Raw genomic sequence first — 19074 nt, forward strand, 5'->3', positions numbered from 1 at the left:
GGAAGAGTAAAGCATATTGCATTCATGAATAGTGTTGAATAGGGACCCCTCGTGGATGCAGAACCAGCCATACCTGGTCAACCCTGAGTGCACAATTATAGTTAATATTTACTGAATCCACTTGGTGCAACGAATGCAGAGAGATGTTCTTGGAGAAGGTTCTGGATTTTGGAACAGAGTGACCGGAACAGAAGCTAAATTGTTCTGCGCTGTATCACTGCACAATGAAACACTTTGGAGGAGGGGAATAATTCCCGAACGCACGGCGTTGTAAATAAATCCACGTGAAGAAAAGCTGCTTCTGTTACCTGCCGGCGGGTTTTATTCAAATCACACAAACACAAAGAGATGGACGGCAAAGAGGCACAAATCATCAGCAGCCGCATTTTCACCCAGCCTTCTGCAGAACTTGCGCTGTTGCCACCGGTTCCTCACACGTTCCTGCGGTTCACGTCCTTCACGAACACGCTCATGTTCTGTCAACAGACACCAGAATTGGATCTTCAAGTTTCTTAAAAACATGTGCAATTACATTTACATTTATCAGATGTCCATATACTAGGGTGGTGCTAACCTAGTGGGTAACACACTCATCTATGAACCAGAAGACCCGGGTTCGAATCCCACTTACTACCATTGTGTCCCTGAGCAAGACACTTAACCTTAAATTGCTCCAGGGAGACTGGTCCTGTAAATACTGATTGTAAGTCGCTCTGGATAAGAGCGTCTGATAAATGCTGTAAATGTAAATGTAAATATCCAGCGCGACTTACAATCAGTAGTTACAGGGACAGTCCCCCCCCTGGAGACATTCAGGGTTAAGTGTCTTGCTCAGGGACACGATGGTAGTAAGTGGGGTTTGAACCTGGGTCTTCTGGTTCGTAGTCGAGTGTGTTACCCACACCTAACGAAGACCTGACGTTCGTCGCGAGGGCGCAGGTGCTGACCTCTGGTGGGCGTGGCCTGCGGGGATGGAGGCGCCGCCCCCTCGGCGCGCGCCCCCGCGCCCGCCGCGCACACCTGGGCAGAAACGCGCGCCGCCATGGACCGGCGGAGGCGAGCCGCGCTCGCGCTCACCCTCAACGTCGTCGCGCTCGCGCTCGCCGCGTCCGCGCTCGCCACCAGCTACTGGTGCGAGGGCGCGCGCAAGGCGGTCAAGCCGCCGTGCGTCGCGGGAGCGGCGGCGGCGGCGACGCGCGGCCAGACCCACTGCGTCCGGGCCAACGGCTCCGACGCCAACGACAGCCGCCCGGTGCAGTACGTCTGGGAGACCGGCGAGGACAAGTACGTGCTGAGGAAGTTCCACTCGGGAATCTGGTTCTCGTGCGAGCAGAACGTCGACCTGGTCGGTAAGGAGCCGAGAACCATGCCGTGTGCAGCAGCAGAAGTGAGGAGGGGGGCTTTTACTTGTTGGCTGGATTCCTCCAGGGTGAGGGACCGTGAAGAAGATGTGCGGAACGAGGGGGGGGGGGGGGGGGGGGGGGGGGGGGGGGGTGATGTCCCCAAGAGCCGCAAAAGATCCATTTAAAAGGCATGAACCACAAGAAACCACCATCCAGTCCGGTTTAAAATGATCAAAGAACTAATCGCTCGAATTTGGAGAGAATAAATCCAGGGGTAATTAAAAGTAATTAACAGAACACACTATTGGAATAAAGGATGGAATATAGATGCGTGTTCTAGACATTTTTTTTAACAGACTCTAGACTCCAGACTGAAATGCTTGATGACAAATCGCGACACAATCTCGACGAGGTTAATGAAAAGTGAGGCTCTCCTCACCAACAGGACACGCTCAGGGTGCGATGCGTCAAGTCGGGTCGAGTCGAGTCACTTCAACGGGACGCGGTGAAATGACGACAACGTTCCTCCAGGGACCACGACGGGAGGCTGTGCGTCGTAATGAAAGGCGCCCGGGGAGTGGGGTGTGCGCTAACCTGGTCACGGGGACCTCGGTGGCACCTCGGCGGTTCGGGACTCGAACCCACAACCTTCCACCCACGGGGTACATTTCTTTAGACCACCACTGTGCTGGCGTGGGTTATTGGGCAGCACGTTGGGACTGGATTGTTAATGTCAGGTCCGCGTATTCAATAAACATGTTTTGTAGGTAAATAAATGAAGAACAAGAAATTGACATTTTTTTAGCCCGCCATGTCTTCAAATAGGAGTAGCTAAATACCATTTTTGTTTGTGTGTAACTTTTTACGTCTCCCAGAGCATGAAACGATGCTTTTATAAACTAAATTTAATATGGGAGGAGCCAAAAGCAGTGGCTGATATCTCTGGCCCACCAGGTGGCGCTGTTTCCTTGCCCTTCCCCTCCATTGTCGCTCATACGTGGTGCATGTTTCATTCCGTTTCAGTTAATATCAGACTCTCCTGAGAGGCCTTTGAATGTTTTATTTATTTTATCTTTTACTTCTACAAAAATATCAAAAACCGCCCAATCTGGCAACACTGGGGGCAAGAACGTTCTCGCCCTGTTCACCACCGTTTTCTTTTTTCACAACATGATCTCTGTTATAAGCGTCTTGGTACCACACGTGCAGTACCAAACCATTATTTTATTTAGAATTCTGAATGGTGAACTGTTAATCCAGCATTGCTTAACATGACCAATAATGTTTCCAATATTCCCTTCATGTCTTAGCACACCATCATGAGGTCCAGACATCTATTCCATGTAGTTACTGCATTAATAATGTAGGACCTGAATTCAAATGATGGGTTCGAATTGCTGGGGTTTCACTGGGTTAATAGACCCCTTGGCGAACTGTCAGTTACTGGTTAACTCGATCATCTTTTTATGCTGTCATCTGGATGTGAGGTGTGTGTGTTGTAGTAGTCCAGTGGGTAAGACAAAGTCCCAGTTTCAAACCCCACTTACTACCATTGTGTCCCTGAGCAAGACACAAGACACCCGGAGGGGGGTTGTCCCTGTCACTCCTGATTGTAAGTCGCTCTGGATAAGAGCGTCTGATAAGTGCTATAAATGTATATGTGTGTTTTGTGCCTATGATGAGTATGACGGGTTACTCGGACATTCGTCTTAGAAAGGACTGTTGACTGTAGAAGATGCATGCAGCCGATGACAAAATGACAATATCATTCATTCGTTTCTTATGTAAAGTTGTTTTCTTTTTTGGTCAGGCGAGAAATGCAGGAGCTTTTTGAACATCGCCCCTCCACATGAACGAGGTAAGCCAGACACTTGTTCTGTTTTGCTTTGTCATTGTTTGGACAGGACAAGTCGTGGATATTTTACTGACGGCAAGATAAGCAGCTTCAGCCGTGGATGCTGGATGCATACAGATTGTATCAAATCTGGGTCATACGATCACTTATTTCACCCGACAGCCATGTCTCGGTGCGAGGCAGGCGGCGTTTTCTCATTACACACACTGATCTGCTCTCTCACGAGAGCACCGGTGGGAACAACGGAATAAAGCAACAAATTCATCTGAAAAAAGTCGTTGTTTATTACGCTACACGCTGTGCTTGACAGCACATGATGTTGAGCTGTCATTCCGAGCTTCTGACAGTAAATGTGGTTGCATCTGAGGGATGGGCAGTCAGTGGGAAAAAGTAAGGATGTAGGATTGGAAATGGAATGTGTCAATCATTCGTAAACTGCATGTGTGTGTGTGTGTGTGTAAAATAATGTACAGTGGGTACAGAATTTTTTTTTTTTTATATTGCAACCATTTGCTAAAATAAGTTCTTTTTTCGCTCATTAATGTACACACACCCCATATTGACAGGAAAAAAAAACAGAGAATTGACAATTTTGCAGATTTATTAACGAAAAAACTAAGCATTCAGACCCTTTGCTCAGTATTTAGTAGAAGCTCCCTTTTGATTTAATACAGCCATGAGTCTTTTTTTGTAAATATGCAACAAGTTTTTCACACCTTTTTGGGGTTCCTCTGCCATTCCTCCTGGCAGATCCTCTCCAGTTCTGGCAGGTTGGATGGTAAACGTTGGTGGACAGCCATTTTTAGGTCTCTCAATTGGGTCAGGACTCTGCTGGACCATTCAAGAACATTCACAGAGTTGTTGTGAATCCACTCCATTATTTTTGTGGTTTTCTCAGGGTCATTGTCTTGTTGGAAGGTAAACCTTCGGCCCAGTCTGAGGTCCTGAGCACTCCGGAGAAGTTTTTCGCCCAGAATATCCCTGTTCTTGGCCACATTCATCTTTCCCTCAATTGCAACCAGTCGTCCTGTCCCTGCAGCTGCAAAAAAAAACACAGCATGATGCTGCCACCACCATGCTTCACTGTTGAGTGTGTATTGGACAGGTGATGAGCAGTGCCTGGTTTTCTCCACACACAGCGCTTAGAATTTAGGCCAAAATGTTCTATCTTTGTCTCATCAGACCAGCGAATCTTCTCACCATTGTGGAGTCCTTCAGGTGCTTTTTAGCAAACTCCATGTGAGCTTTCATGTATCTTGCAGTGAGGAGAGGCTTCCGTCGGGCACTCTGCAGTGATGGTTTACTTTCTACAACTTTCTCCCATCTCCCGACTGCGTCTCTGGAGCTTTGGGTTCTTCTTTACCTCTCTCACCAAAGCTCTTCTCACCCCGAAAGCTTTAGGAAGGGCAAATTGTTTGCCCTTGCCACAATTCAGGCAGTTCCTTTGACCTCATGATTCTCATTTACTCTGACATGCATTGTGAACTGTAAGGTCTTATATAGACAGCAGGGGTGTGGCTTTCTTAATCAAGTCCAATCCAGTATAGTATAATCCAGTATAATCAAACACAGCTGGTCTCAAAGTGAAGAACCATCTCAAGGACGATCAGAAGAACCTGGTCAGCACCTCATTTAAATGCCACAGCAAAGGGTCTGAATACTTAGGACCATGTGATATTTCAGATTTTCTTTTCATAATGTTTTTTCTGTCAATATGGAGTGCTGTGTGTATATTAATGAGGGAAAAAAAGAACTTAAAGGGCTTTAGCAAATGGCTCCAATATAACAAAGAAAATTTAAGTGGGTCTGAATATTTTCCGTACCCACTGTACTGCATCTGCATCTGTGCATCTGTTATAATAACTAGGGGTGTTAGAAAATATTGATACAGCAACATATTGTGATATTTTACATGGTGATATTGTATTGATACAGGGGCGTCAAATATACATATTTTTGTGTACAACTTTAGTCCAAAATTCAGTTGTTGTTGTTGTTGTTTTGGCTGAACATTTATTAATGTACTGTGATCCTCAAATATCATTGACAGCAGTCTTGTATATCAGCTCTGTTTTTTTTTCATTTTCAGTGAACTGATGAGTAACACAATACGTACAGTATCACAATATGTTATTTAATCAGATCTTTGCCAATACACACCCCCAATAACAACTATTTATGGTCCACATAACAGGCAGAGTGCTAGTTCCAGAGTCAGAAACTGAGGTCGAGGGTAGTTAAACTAAGCAGGTAAGAGTTTAGGTGGCATGTTGTATGGCCTGATTAAAGAAGCTCCTCCTGAACCCCCCTGTTCTGTCCATAATACTCCTGCTGAAATGAATCAGTTACAGGGGTGAGTCTCTGATGGTCCTCGGTGCTCAGGTCCTGCTTCTCAATGTCCTGCAGAGACGGTAGACCTGACCTTGTGCAGAATACCGCACCTCGGTTCGCACACATGAAGTATGGAGTAACTTTATATTCTGCAAACAGCTGTAACCAGCCAACAGCACCATTGGAGAGACTCGAAACGTCCTCAGACGTCCTCTGCTGTTTCAATTTCATTTCCCTCGTCCTGTTACTTTTTGCTCCCTTTAGCTCTGCACCCAGAGCGTACCCAGGGATCCCTAGTCCCCTGAGTGGGAATCGGTTCTCTGGATTTTTGGTGCTCTTTATGGATTCTTCCCCCTCTCTCTGCAGGGGTCCTGTGGCTGTGCATCGTTGCTGAATCCCTCTACATCCTCCTGCTGGCTACCGGGGGAATTCTCATGACCATTGAAGTCTGTCATTATGGCAACGTCATCGACGGCCTGAAGCTGAACGCTTTTGCCGCCATATTCACCGTCTTGTCAGGTAAGACGAAGATCTGCAAATGTCTGTTTCTCCTTCACTCAACAGTGACATTTGATGCATGTGCATTTTAGGATACTGACCCTGCATGTAACCTGCATGCTGTTGTAGCCACTTCAAAATTAGTTATGGAACATTACTTTGGGTTTTTTGTCACGGTGACAGGTGTCCATGGAGTCTACGAGTTCGCCCCGGATTACCTGACTGTATGCACCTGGTGTTGTGTATATATACTGCCCTGTTCTGTTCAGTCCTGTCTCAGGTCATTGAATGATGTTTGCTACGAGTAAATCTCATCAAGTCGTGCGTTTGCATCTTTTTCCTGCTTGCACCACCCACTGTTCCATGTCAGTTTTGAACTGAAATAATTGAAACTACACTTAATTTTTGTTTTGATGAAGATCGCAACCTCTGCCCTTTTTTGGCACTAAATGAAGGGTCAGAGGTTATATGAGTGACATTCTGGTGACATCATGGGTCGAGGGGGCAACGATTCAAACGGTGTGAGTCCATTCGGCTCCTTGTCGCGGTGCACAGAGAACTGAGGACACGGTTGCAAAAATAATGAGGTCCGTTAAACAGACTGAACCTACGGTGATATGACCCCTTAAAGGGCAGACGGCACGGGCCGCCATGCATAGAAACACATCACCCACTTAGACAGAGTTTAGGATAATAAACCTGATGGGCCCAACACAATCATAGAAAACATATACTTGTTATTTTGTGAAATGAACTTGTAATATCCAGAAAACAAGTTGGTCAAGTTGAAATTAATTCATAGCGACACATAAAAGTCTTTGGGCTTTCACTGTCATCTGTTAAAAAAGCTCTTTTTAAGGCTGACATAAGTTGTTTTTTTTTTTTTTTTTTATCCGAACCTGTCCTGATTGGTCCGGCTTGGACAACCACCTACCAGTGTTGCTCCCATGTATAATTCCATTGTTCTGATGAAAAGCATGTGAACGAAACATTTTTGAGAGAAGTGTGAGGGAAGAATATTCTGAATAAAGGCCAGCGGAGGGGCTCCCCGAAGACACGGAGCCATGATTCTGCTTATATAGGTCATCCTCACAACTCGCCGCCTTGGGGCCAGACAGAGAAGTCAAAGCCAGTCGAACAGGGAATGATGACTGTGGTGGCCGTGCCCAACACGTCGAGCGTTGATGTCCGCTGGGGCTATTACCAGCTAGTAGAGTCCTAGAAGAAGCGGACAGCGTACGTTAATTGCCCAGCCGCCTGGACTTTCCCTGACAACCTCTATGTTGCATCAGCGCATGTTTTGGTGAGACGCCTGAGATGCCTGTGGTGTTGAGTTGAACACCACAGGCATCTCTGGGTCCTTCGGAAAGGTTCACAAAAAAAGAAAGAAATAAAATAAATCAGCCTGTGGCGTAAGCAGCTCTAGTAACGCTTGGTGACTCAGGGACGTTCTGCCATATTGACTCGCATGGCTGTAAATAATTGTTAGATTTAGCCTGTCTGCATGATGACTATTCTCCTCACTGAAGGTCTGGGAGGCTCTTTGAAGGGAATTTAATGTGTGCAGAGTTCTTCTGACTTCCAGACGTCCTCTGCATTCAAGCCATAATTTACTCACACTGTCCCCATGCTGTCTCAGTCCACTCAGGGAAAAGGTGGACGATTTATACCAGACCTAATGCTTTATTATCAGTATTATCAAGGTGCCACTAAGCAAAGCACCATCCCCACACTGCTCCCCAGGCACCTGTCATGGCTGCTCACTGCTCACCAAGGGTGATGGTTAAAAGCAGAGGACATATCTCCCTGTGTGCACCGTGTGCTGTGCTTCACAATGACAATCATTACACATTTCCCTTTTCCCATGAAAGGAGATTTGTAATGGCAGCGCTCCCCCTTGTGGCGATAAGTCAGATACTGCAAGCTCTCATCCATCCTTATATCTGAAGCTCTCTAACCATGAGGCATTCCCAGCATCCTTCAGGCACATGGTTTCTAGTCCAGTTAATAGAACTAACAAGGGTTCTGATGATTGTAACGCAGATCAAAGCACATGTTAAAGTGTGTGTAATATCAGTGTGGTGTTGAAGGACTGTGTTTGTCATTGAGATAAACTGCAGCACAGCACGCGGTGACAACACGTGTCCTCTGCATTTAACCATCATTTAACCTTGGTGATCAGTGAGCAGCAATGATAGGCACCCGGGGAGCAGTGTGTGGGGACAGTGCTTTGATCAAATGCACCTCAGTAGCATCTTGGAATTTGATCTCGCAACCTTCCGATTATGGGGCTACTTCCTTCCACCACTGGCAGTAAGCTGGGTGGGGTTCTTATTACCAACCCTTCACAATACGTACATAAAAAAGGAAGCGCTCATATACAGTACAGGCCAAAAGTTTGGACATACCTTCTCATTCAATGTGTTTTCTTTATTTTCAGGACCATTTACGTTGGTAGATTCGATGGTAACTTGAAAGCACGTTGTAAGTCGCTCTGGATAAGGGCGTCTGCCAAATGCCATAAATGTAAATGTAGATTCTCACTGAAGGCATCAAAACTATGAAGGAACACATTTGGAGTTATGTACTTAACAAAAAAAAGGTGAAATAAGTGAAAACATGTTTTATATTCTAGTTTCTTTGCTCTGATTACTGCTTTGAACACTCTTGGCATTCTCTCGATGAGCTTCAAGAGGTCGTCACCTGAAATGGTTTTCCAACAGTCTTGAAGGAGTTCCCAGAGGTGTTTAGCACTTGTTGGCCCCTTTGCCTTCACTCTGCGGTCCAGCTCACCCCAAACCATCTCGACTGGGTTCAGGCCCAGTGACTGTGGAGGCCAGGTCCATACATTTTTTGTAAATGGTCATGTACATAAAGAAAACACATTGAATGAGAAGGTGTGTCCAAACCTTTGGCCTGTACTGTACATCTTTTTTTTTTTTGCAGGGCTTCTGGGGATGGTCGCCCACATGATGTACACCACGGCGTTCCAGCTGACAGTGAGCCTGGGCCCAGAGGACTGGAAACCTCAGAGCTGGGACTACAGCTGGTCCTACATGTGAGACAGAGACCGCACGTCCTCTGCATGAAAACATGCTGCCGTATTGCGCAGTGTCACACATCATCAGTGCTTGCTTTCTGCCAGCTTGTCCTAACAGATGGTGGACGTGTGTGTGTTTGTGTTTGTGTGTATAGTTTGGCGTGGACTTCATTCACGGCCTGCATGGCCTCCTCGGTCACCACCATCAACCGTTACACAAAGACCATCCTGGAGTTCAAGCACAAGCGCAGGACCATTGAGAAGAGCCTGAAGATCAAGCAGAGGCTGCTGGATCTGGACCCCCCAGAGCAGGTATGGGACATGTACATCAGCACCGTTCCCAATGCCGGCGAGGAGCTCCTGGATCTCTCCAGCTCCAGCCGCAAGCTGTCCGGACACTCTGTCTTCCTGGACGTCAAAGACCTGCCCAGCCCCCAGGGGGAGGAGTACTGCTGAATGACCTCCGACCCCCGACTTCCCCCACATCCTGACAATGGGACTCCCCTTTTCCCGGGAAAGATCCCTGTAGGTTCCTGGTTTTCAGAGGCAGTTGTCCAATGTGGACACAGCGGAGCTCATGCATCGTTTTTAATGATGATGTGGTGAAACCTTGACAAACCTTTTTTTTTTTTTAACTCTTCCACCGCATTGGTACCAACTCGGCTCAACTCTACTCACCATATCGTTTGGTTCTCCACCAAGTTCATGGATACCACAAGGTGACCGATGGGAAAGATGTGGTCATCATAGTGTCATTATCACTCCAGTCAATTACGAGGCTCCATGTGGCATGGTCCAAGTCAGTAGAGCCGAGCCGGTACCATGTCGTGAAAAGGGGCCACGCTAACGTAATAAGACGCAACTGCTGTCCTTCAAACAGCACGTCTCTCAGGCTTCCAGCTTTGGTCCGTTTTAGAGTGAAATAGTAGAGTCAAACACCAACGCCAAAGTGGCTTATTTATTTATTTAAACTGTAATATATTTACTGGTTTCTGGTTGAAAAGTAAAAATACGATTTTCTCGCTGGGTTGGATGAGGGCACCGCGGTTTCTGTCCACCACTACATGAACATGAGTTGTCAGTCGGAATGTGTGGAATTTTCAGGGCCTTCCTCCTCCTCCCTCCTCAGAAAGCAGGAATGCTGCTGCGCGTGTCACACTTCGCTCTGAGTGCCTTTGCTCCGGCTCTGATCCAACGAAGCGCATAGCTCGACCGCTGTAACTAGTAATTAGTCCTTCTATCTTCTAGCTGTGTCTGCCAAAATCCTCCATTTTCTCATATTTTAGGTCGGTGTCGTTGGCATTTTGGAGGTTTCACAGTCTTGTAGCTTATTTTTGGTTATATTGAACATGAATGAAATTTTCCTGAAGCTGTCATTCCAGTGGGTTTGATGTCAGACCAGAGAAGAATTAAGTTTTAAATGTTAAATGTCAGCCTGAGACTGGTCGGCTGTTGCTAGTTCTCTGGATAACCTGTAAAGTACAGAAAGTTACTATGGTAATGATTTAATCTTTTGATCATCGGGCATTTTCTCTTGTACATTTTTCATTTTCTTTCCAAATGTGGCATTTATTTGTGGCAGATTATTAGTACTATGTGTATAATGCATTTTATTCTGGCCAGTGTGGCCCGAGTGTTCTTAAAGTTGTCATTTTAAATACGTGTCTATGTCTACAATACAATACTATGTCTAGATTTAATGGCCTCTAATGAACTTTCACTCATACACTGGGGTCTTTGACTCTCCTTCTTTATTATAAGGCCAGAGGTGGTGACGTGAGAAATAGTACAACAATTTTCTCTTTCAGCATATACATTTATATATTTTCGTGTGTGTGTTGTGTATATATGTATGTATGAATATGTATATATATATATATATGTGTGTGTGTGTGTGTCTGTGAGTGTGTGTGTGTGTGTGTGTGTGTGTGGGTGTGTGTGTGTGTGTGATTTATCTGAGCCTGATCATGTTGGATAGGCCTGTATTTTTGAAGTAAACTGTGTGGTGTTGATGGTTTAAATAAGTGTGCTAGATGATCAGATGAGATACTGCTTGAGATCTGAGATCTGTTTTTTAATTCATATTATTTTTAATCGTATGTATGTTACACTTGGTTTTGGGAACACACAGACTTGCCAAAATATACCAAATATTGCCAAAAGTACTGTTTACAGGACAATGGGCTATGGCAGGTATATTATAATTGTTCACATGGAGAAAAGAAGATAATAATAGTAAGTGTTTCTTTGTCAGTTGTGTTCTGTAAATGAAGGAATAAACCTGACATTACTTCACTGCTGTTTGTCCTTCTTAAAATGGATCACAGGGGCACGTTCATTGGTCCAATTTATTCAAAATGAATAATAACGCGTGTAAACCAATGGAACGCATCATGAACCACGTTCTACCACTAGAGGGCAACAAAGTTCCTCTTTTGACCCCTGAACAGGCTTTTTGCATGCTGTTTTTTTCACTCCTTGCAATAATACCCAAATAATCTATTTCTGGATTACATGATCAACTTTTAAAAGTTGATAGTATGCATGGTTTCATAAAAATGGTCACAAATTATTATTCATATTATATAGTCAAATTTCCGTTGCTATTTAAAGACAGTCTCATTATTATCACGAGCAAGCAGAGCTTTTGGAAGCTAATAGTTTTAGCTCTGGTGTGTAATTTTAGTTTCATTAATCGTACCAGCACTTGGGCCCTTGCCAGCTCCTCATTAATAAGCTTAAGAATTAAGAAGTTGAAACTCCAGTATTTTGATGGTCACAAAGTTTCACTGCCAAATTCATTGTTTTTATTCGTCACATTAGTAGTGCAGGGTAAAAATCTAGATTGTTGTATAGAAAACCTGCTTTTCAATGTGACACATTCATGCAGCACAATGTCCAGTGCTGACCAGGAGGCGGCGGGAAGGTTCCGGGATCCCATATCTCTCACCACAAGGACGCACAACAAGTTCCAAATGTTCAAAAATAATTTAATTCATTTCTTGGAGACGACATTTCAAAAGTAGTGCAACTTCATACAAGCAGATGGTTTCGTGAAATTTTTGCCCAGAAGTAACCAAAAGATTAAATGTACAGTCAAACCTTATTGTATGCAAATCAACGGTCAGCACTTGTCTAACAGTAACGTTGTGTGTTTGTTAAGAAAACAGACCCGTAATCAGAAGGTTGCTGGGTCGAATCCCTTAAGACTTTTAAGCATGCCGGTACACAGGATATTATCCAGTTTGTATGTTTTCCTTTCTCCTGAAAGTCATTTGTCTCCGTAGTATTTTCACAGCATGTTGGATTCAGATTCGGAAAATATGGTTCAGCTGTATCCCTGGACGCTACACATATTGCATTTTCTTATTTTTGATTATCTCTCAAACAATACTGTACAGTTCCCAGTCCATACCTGGTCAACAAGCCCAACCCAACTCCGGTCTATAGTGTACATTTGGCATGGCACCTCAAAAAATCCATTTTTTTCCTGACATGAAGTTCCCCTGACATGAAACCTTTTTTTTTTTTTTCTATTATATATCGGCCTTAGTGTCCCCTAATACCAGATCTGAAGCCTCTTTCTGAGATTCAGCCTTGGTGCAGAATTACAGTCCCACAGTGAGACTTCTCCAGGACGCTTTAATGAGGAGGGGAGAGGCGGGACGAGGAGGAGATAATGTTTTAGGGGAGGGCAGGGAAGTTCTCTGGGCGGAAAAAGCGTGAGAAACGGGAGGTAACCTTTCCCCCTATGACGACATAAGGGGCAAAATTCCAGATCCGACCGTCTGAGCCTGACCCTCTCTGAACGGTGAAGCAGAATGGCCAAAGCGCCATATCTAGCCACCACAGGACAATAGACAGGCCAGGGGAACATGTCAGGGGACCTTTAACATAATCCTCATTACTACACCATGCTGATTGTTCTCAAGTCACAAGGAAGGGGTGTACATTATTAAGCATCTACTGTTATTTATTAAAAATGGATCCTGGAAATGATAACTATATATGCTGTTGCTAGATGTTTCACATAGTTGGATAGCATCCCAACGTTCCAGCTTTACAATGTCACCGCCACCCAAAATCCTGCCCAGAAATCTTGTAAAACCTCTGGTTGTGCGGCCGGTAGAACTCCCTCAGCTTCTGGATGACCTCCGGCTCAATTTTGGGGTGAGTTCGACCTTTGGTCTTCCCAAGACAGTGGGGTTTGCTGCTGCCTTCGGGCTTCTTCAGGCAGGGGAAGCCCTTGGTCTTGTTAAAGTAGAAGTGCTTATCAGTGACGATCCTCTGCAGGCCCAGGAAGTCCTGGACACGCCCCAGCTCTCTGGCCGGGTCACTGATGAGGCGCTCTCCATGGACAAAGTGGATCTGGGACAGCGGGAAGTAGGCCAGCCACCTCTCCAGGTGCGTCGCATACAGGCCGATCCACAGGGGGCTCCAGAGAGAGTCGATTTGTCCCGTTGACCTGTTCTTAAAGGTCAGGGTTTCAAAACTGGGAATGTCCGGCGTCTTGGAGATGATCTGGGTGTAATCTGAAATGGCCCGGGTTATGGGGTCCCGGACCACAACTATCAGCTTGATATCCCGGGACATTGCATAGATGCGGGCGGGCGTCTCTTCAGTGACAAAGTATCTGGGGGTCTTCTCCATCACAATCTGCCCTTCCAGGGCTTTAGGCATCAGACTCCTTGAAGAAAGACAAAAGCAGAGGTCAGTCGGGCTACTCAACAACAAACATCTGTTGACAGCTGTAGTATCCAGGACCTTACTGTAATATATATATATATAGGATTAGAACATTTTTCATCATTACAGAAAAGTATTTTTACTATACATGGGGCAGTGGTGGCCTAGCAGTGGTGGCCTAGCGGTTAAGGAAGTGGCCCCGTGATCAGAAGGTTGCCGGGTCGAATCCCGATCTGCCCGAAGGTGCCACTGAGCAAAGCACCGTCCCCACACACTGCTCCCCGGGCACCTCTGCCCGGTAATGGTTAAAAGCAGAGGACACATTTCGTTGTGTCGCCGTGTGCTGTGCTGCAGTGTCACCTTCTGTAATGCCTTTTTGTGGCGAGCTTCCTGAATAAAGAGAACATGGCTGCTCTTATTCTGCCTAACCCCCCACCAACACTAAACTTTAGCCCCCATGTACCACACATCTCAACATGCAGCTATTTACGTCCGTGGTCGGTTTGTCCCCAGGATGCATTGCAGGGTTTTTTTTGTGTTAAATTTACAGGCATTTTTTGTACAGTCCTGTCATTTTGTACATTTCACATATTCTCTTAGAAAGACAACAGAGAGCAGCGGCATTTGGCGGCTGAGGGTTCTGACCCCTTCAGATGTTCATGAGAGGAGCAGAGTGCACGTCCATGGATCACTTCATCGGAAAAAGCACCTCTTAGCCTGAAGACTTCCCTATTTACCTGAGTCCATTATGAGGCCAGCAAGTCTATTAGATCATGAATTATTGACAGCCCTCCTGCTGGTCTGAGCTACGAGAAATCGTAGAGCAGGACAGCTAGGGCAGAATCCCAAAGTGGTGGAAAAACATCCTACACACCAGGAATTCCTGTAAAGTACGGTGTTACTAAGAATTAGGATAATGAAGCAGAACCGTGTGTTGGGACGGGTGAGGCGCTTTTGTCTTTTTGGCAGTCGGCTCGGAGGGTCAGGTACCCTGGGTATTGCGGTGGTGGGGTATGGTAATGTGGGTCTCAGCTGCAGTTTTCACTCGGCCACTCAGGGCTCATCAGCAGCGCGCCGCGTGCACAGACAGATGCGAGGCAATTACCCGCGCCTGCGGCCCGGCACACGCACATTTACATACACGGCTCTTAGAAATAATGTCACATGGCACAGACACGCAGGCGTTTTACAAGTGATTACAATATCATCACTAGAACCGGCAGCAAATTCACTGCACAGATATATAATTATTACTGAACCATCTGAGACATCCATATCCCCCCCCCCAAAAAAGACCATATTGGCGCATGGTGCTCAGGTGTGTGTGTGTGTGTGTGTGTGTGTGTGTGTGCGTGCGTCATTGTGTGTGGGACTTGACTCAATCATCCATTTCCCCACAGTGGTAACTGTGCCCCCTTCACTTCCTGCTGACATCCATCACCAGACCCCCGCAGGCTCCGCCCCCTCAGGTCCCCAGGGCATCCTAATGAGGGCTGGATCGCTCCAGCACGCACACTCACACACAGCTGATCACACAAACGCACCGTCACCAATGTACAGGGATCCCAAGCCCAAAACCAACACACCCACTACAGCCTTAAAATTATATTTAATACGTATTTACTGAGACATATATTTTATGTCTATTTTTTAAGACATAAAAGTGTAATATTTGGTTTGCATATTGGTTCATTGTTTACATGCAATATTTGCAATACTGTGGTCTATAGCAGTCGCTAAAGCATTTCAGTGCACATCATACCGTGTATGACTGTGTATGTGACAAATAAAATTTGAATTTGAATTTGAGCATCACGTCACTTGCATATATAATCATCATGATAAGCGTCTACCACATGATACGCGTATACCACATCTATCAATAGAGATGTAAAAATTGATTAAGCGATAAAACATGTTTTCGCGTTTTACATTTGATATCCCTCTGACTCGCGCGCACACACACACACACACACACACACACACACACCATGGGGTATCTGCACCTGTACACACTGCACAGCTGCAGCCATCTATGCCATATGATTTGTAGAGCCTGGAGCAGCTGCCACCCGGGATGAGCTCCTGAACAAATTTACTGCAAAATCCGTGCTTTCTGACTACGCAAGTCAAGAAACCTCACGCTGACGTACACGAAACATACATTTAGCGCATTTAGCAGTAGTTACAGGGACAGTCCACCCCCCCGGAGCAACTTAGGGTTAAGTGTCTTGCTCAGGGACACAATGGTAGTAAGTGGGGTTTGAACCTGGGTCTTCTGGTTCATAGTCGAGTATGTTACCCACTAGGCTGCTACCACCCTACATAAATGACAATAAAATAACATTGCAACTGATCAATTGTGTTCGCCTCCTACATCATAAGGGTGGAATCCTTCTTCAGCAGGGACAGTCCATCGCATATCCCACAATAAATAATTTCCTCCTTTCATTATCGCTGTCCTCCTTTTGTTTTGGTTCGTTTGTTTAATCAGAACATAGAACGCGGTTCCGCTCCACGAGAGAAAAGGCGGTGCCACAGCTTGTAAAGTGCACGTGGCCTGACTAGAGGTGCGGATCACAGATGAAGTATCGCGACATGCTGGAAAATCGGTGGTAACAGTGATAAGTACAGCATGCCATGCGCACTGTACTACAGGACACTTCGCTATGATTAAAAACCGCGCCATTTTAATACACCGCTTTACTAGAAACGCGGCTTCAGTCGGATTCCGGGGTGTCTTTACGTTACTTTACTTTACTTTACACCACCAGCAATTCTCATTCGGTTTCTATGGATTTTGAGTTGCAAAACTATGAGCCCTGATAAGGCCTATCGATGATGTATCTCCACCATCGCAACTTTCTCAATTAGACTGGCTGTTCAAATAACTTTTATTGTCCAAGGTCCAAGTGATGCAGAAGATTATATTACATGCTCATGAGATCATATTACGGGAAAACCCCGGGATGGTTCTAAACTCCTCATCCGGGACTCTAACGTTCAAACGTTCATCTGAAAGACGCTGTATTTTGACATCTCGCTCTTTTTTTTTCTCGGTGGGACAGCTCTGAAGAAGCCTGAAATCTGAATCCCACCTCCATCTCTGGCACTTCAGGGACCTGCACAACGCTCCTCCGGTCAATGGCTGGATTCCTCAGTAGAAAACATGGGAGCTCGGGGGACGAAACGCGAGCCAAAGCCTCGGCGCCGACCGGGTCCCGAACCATAAAGCCTCCTGCTAATTGTAACCGAATCTGCGGTGGTCTAAAGGTTGCAATATAACTGAAGGTCAGTCCATGGATCCCGTCGTGTCTTCCGGATGAACACCAACATCGTCTTGACAAGTCCACGAGCGCCTCGGCGCAGAAGCGGCCTGGGTCAAAGATCAATTGACAGGACCTCGCAACGATGTCAAGTGGCCCGTCATGCTGTGTGTCCATCTGGCCCTGTGGTGCTGGCAATCTGGCCGGACCCGGGCCGCCGCCGCCGCCGCCTTAATCCCCGCCAGGCCTCGGGGGGAAAGCGGTGTGCGGAAAACAAAAGCCGGGGAGAGGTGTGCGGCGATACTTCGTTCCTTCCGGGTGAGCTGACAGACCCATCAATCAGCCTTAAACAGTGAATCGTTACGATTCCGAGTTCCCCCCCCGCCGCCGAGAGCCGCGTGGCGGACGAGACAATGAGATCTACGCGGGAGAACCTGAATCTGGGGCCGAGGGTGTGGAAGGTTTCTGAATCGTCCTACTGGAATGCCGACTGGAGCGAAGACTTTGGGGTCCCAGCATCCGCGCCACTGGGAGAATGAAGCCCGGCAGCATTTATATCTGACCCAAAAAACTAAACAGAGTCAACACACTGTTCATTCCACATATGATTTCAACATTTGATTCGCGTAGCCACAGCGGTTCTAACATCTGGCGAAAGCTCCAAAGATGATTAAAGCTGACAATGCATCCAGATCGCCAGCTCTGTCAGGAACGTCCAGATGGCATCTCCTTCACTCCTAATGCTCACCAGAATAATGCATTTATTCATCCTGTCTGGCCTTATAATTCTATTAGAGCTACGCTCAGTGTTTTAATATCTCCTTATCGGTAAACGTGACGATATTCAATGCTACAACGATTCGATTACGACATACTTATGATGTCGCATAATTTAAATAAAAAAATCTGTATTTTACGCGCCGTTTTAGTTGATTTATGCATACAACTTTTTACCAAAGAAAAAATAAAATTCACAGTGAAATTCTTTTTTATATTATTTTGTAATGTTACGGGCTGAGTTCAACTGTGCAAACCGAGATCGCCTTTCTCTTTCAATATTTGGCGAATAAGGTGGACGTGATGTAGTTTGCAAAAGTTTGTCTGTGAAATGGTTAGACGCTAAAAAATTCTAATTCTAATAGAATCAATTTTTGCAATGATGGCATTTTTATAACAGGATCTGGGACGGGATCTGTACGTGTATATTCCTACTTTAGTAAGTAAAGTAAAGTAAAGTAAAGTAAAGTGTACCTGTACCACGGCAGCCCCCGCGCGTAATGCCGGTCGAAGAAGTGCGGCTCGGAGCCCAGGGCGCGCACGTCCGGGTGAAGCCTGAGGAACTCCAGCAGGGCGCGGGTGCCGCCCTTCTTCACCCCGACGATGAGCGCCTGGGGCAGCCTCCTCCTCGCCGTCCACTCCCTCTCCGTGCCGTTGGCGGCCCGCGTCCCCGTCCCGTTCCCGGTGCCGGTCCCGTGGCGCGACAGGTGCGACAGGTGCGGCGCGCCGCCGCCGAGCAGCAGGTAGAGCGCGTAGACGCAGAGCGCGCCGAAGGGCGACATGAGTACGACTTTCTGCGCGAGCCTCCTCGCGTCATGCTTGTGGCCGAGGAAGGTCGCCATCGGGCGCGCTCAGCGGCGCGGCCGTGACGCGGACGGGGACGAGCCGCGCGCGGCGCCCGCGCGGCCCGGGGCGGTGGCGCGGAGGTCGGGTGGCGGCGTGCGCTCCATGGCTCCCCCGGAGGGGTGCTGTCCCGTAACTACACGCCCTCCGCTTCCTGATCAAACTGCGTCCCGGACTGGAGTTCTGCTGGATTAGAAGCCGTGGTCCGTGGTCACGTGGTTCAGATTTAGTCCCTGAGTGACAGAGCCTGCGCGCCGCGATCGGCGGTCTTTCTCACACAGACGTGACCAGGGCCACCGCAGTGTCGCCCACGCTGCCACTCTGATGGCGAGGTGCGTCACGAAAGCCCATTCTCACCCTGAGAAGCGCCCAGAGAACCGTTATGACAAAAAAATCAAAAGCTGCCAGTGAATGGAACGCTGGTTCAAGGGCTCC

At 46.7% G+C, this 19074-nt stretch overlaps 2 protein-coding genes across 2 annotated transcripts; one reads left to right on the forward strand and one right to left on the reverse strand.

Moving 5' to 3' along the window:
* Positions 1–1042: 1042 nt before the first annotated feature.
* Positions 1043–11362, forward strand: LOC114772853 (germ cell-specific gene 1-like protein). Its single transcript, XM_028965569.1, has 5 exons — positions 1043–1349; positions 3154–3201; positions 5896–6048; positions 8974–9085; positions 9223–11362. The coding sequence occupies exons 1-5, from the start codon at positions 1043–1045 to the stop codon at positions 9521–9523; spliced, it is 921 nt and encodes a 306-aa protein (XP_028821402.1). The 3' UTR covers positions 9524–11362.
* A 764-nt stretch (positions 11363–12126) lies between these two features.
* Positions 12127–18835, reverse strand: LOC114772854 (heparan sulfate glucosamine 3-O-sulfotransferase 3B1-like). Its single transcript, XM_028965570.1, has 2 exons — positions 18271–18835; positions 12127–13754 (listed from the first exon to the last, which is right to left on the reverse strand). The coding sequence occupies exons 1-2, from the start codon at positions 18636–18638 to the stop codon at positions 13136–13138; spliced, it is 987 nt and encodes a 328-aa protein (XP_028821403.1). The 5' UTR covers positions 18639–18835; the 3' UTR covers positions 12127–13135.
* Between the last annotated feature and the right edge of the window lie 239 nt (positions 18836–19074).

The sequence above is a fragment of the Denticeps clupeoides genome, unplaced genomic scaffold (genome assembly GCF_900700375.1).
Source record: "Denticeps clupeoides unplaced genomic scaffold, fDenClu1.1, whole genome shotgun sequence".
Taxonomy (NCBI): domain Eukaryota; kingdom Metazoa; phylum Chordata; class Actinopteri; order Clupeiformes; family Denticipitidae; genus Denticeps; species Denticeps clupeoides.

Bases quoted from the DNA above. Each gene is read 5' to 3' on its own strand.
- LOC114772853 (XM_028965569.1), top strand. From the start codon at position 1,043: ATGGACCGGCGGAGGCGAGCCGCGCTCGCGCTCACCCTCAACGTCGTC. The intron at 1,350-3,153 runs GTAAGGAGCCGA...TTTTTTGGTCAG, and splicing joins GCAGAACGTCGACCTGGTCG to GCGAGAAATGCAGGAGCTTT. The intron at 9,086-9,222 runs GTGAGACAGAGA...TTGTGTGTATAG, and splicing joins GACTACAGCTGGTCCTACAT to TTTGGCGTGGACTTCATTCA.
- LOC114772854 (XM_028965570.1), bottom strand. From the start codon at position 18,638: ATGGCGACCTTCCTCGGCCACAAGCATGACGCGAGGAGGCTCGCGCAG. The intron at 13,755-18,270 runs GTACACTTTACT...TCTTTCTTCAAG, and splicing joins CGGGGGCTGCCGTGGTACAG to GAGTCTGATGCCTAAAGCCC.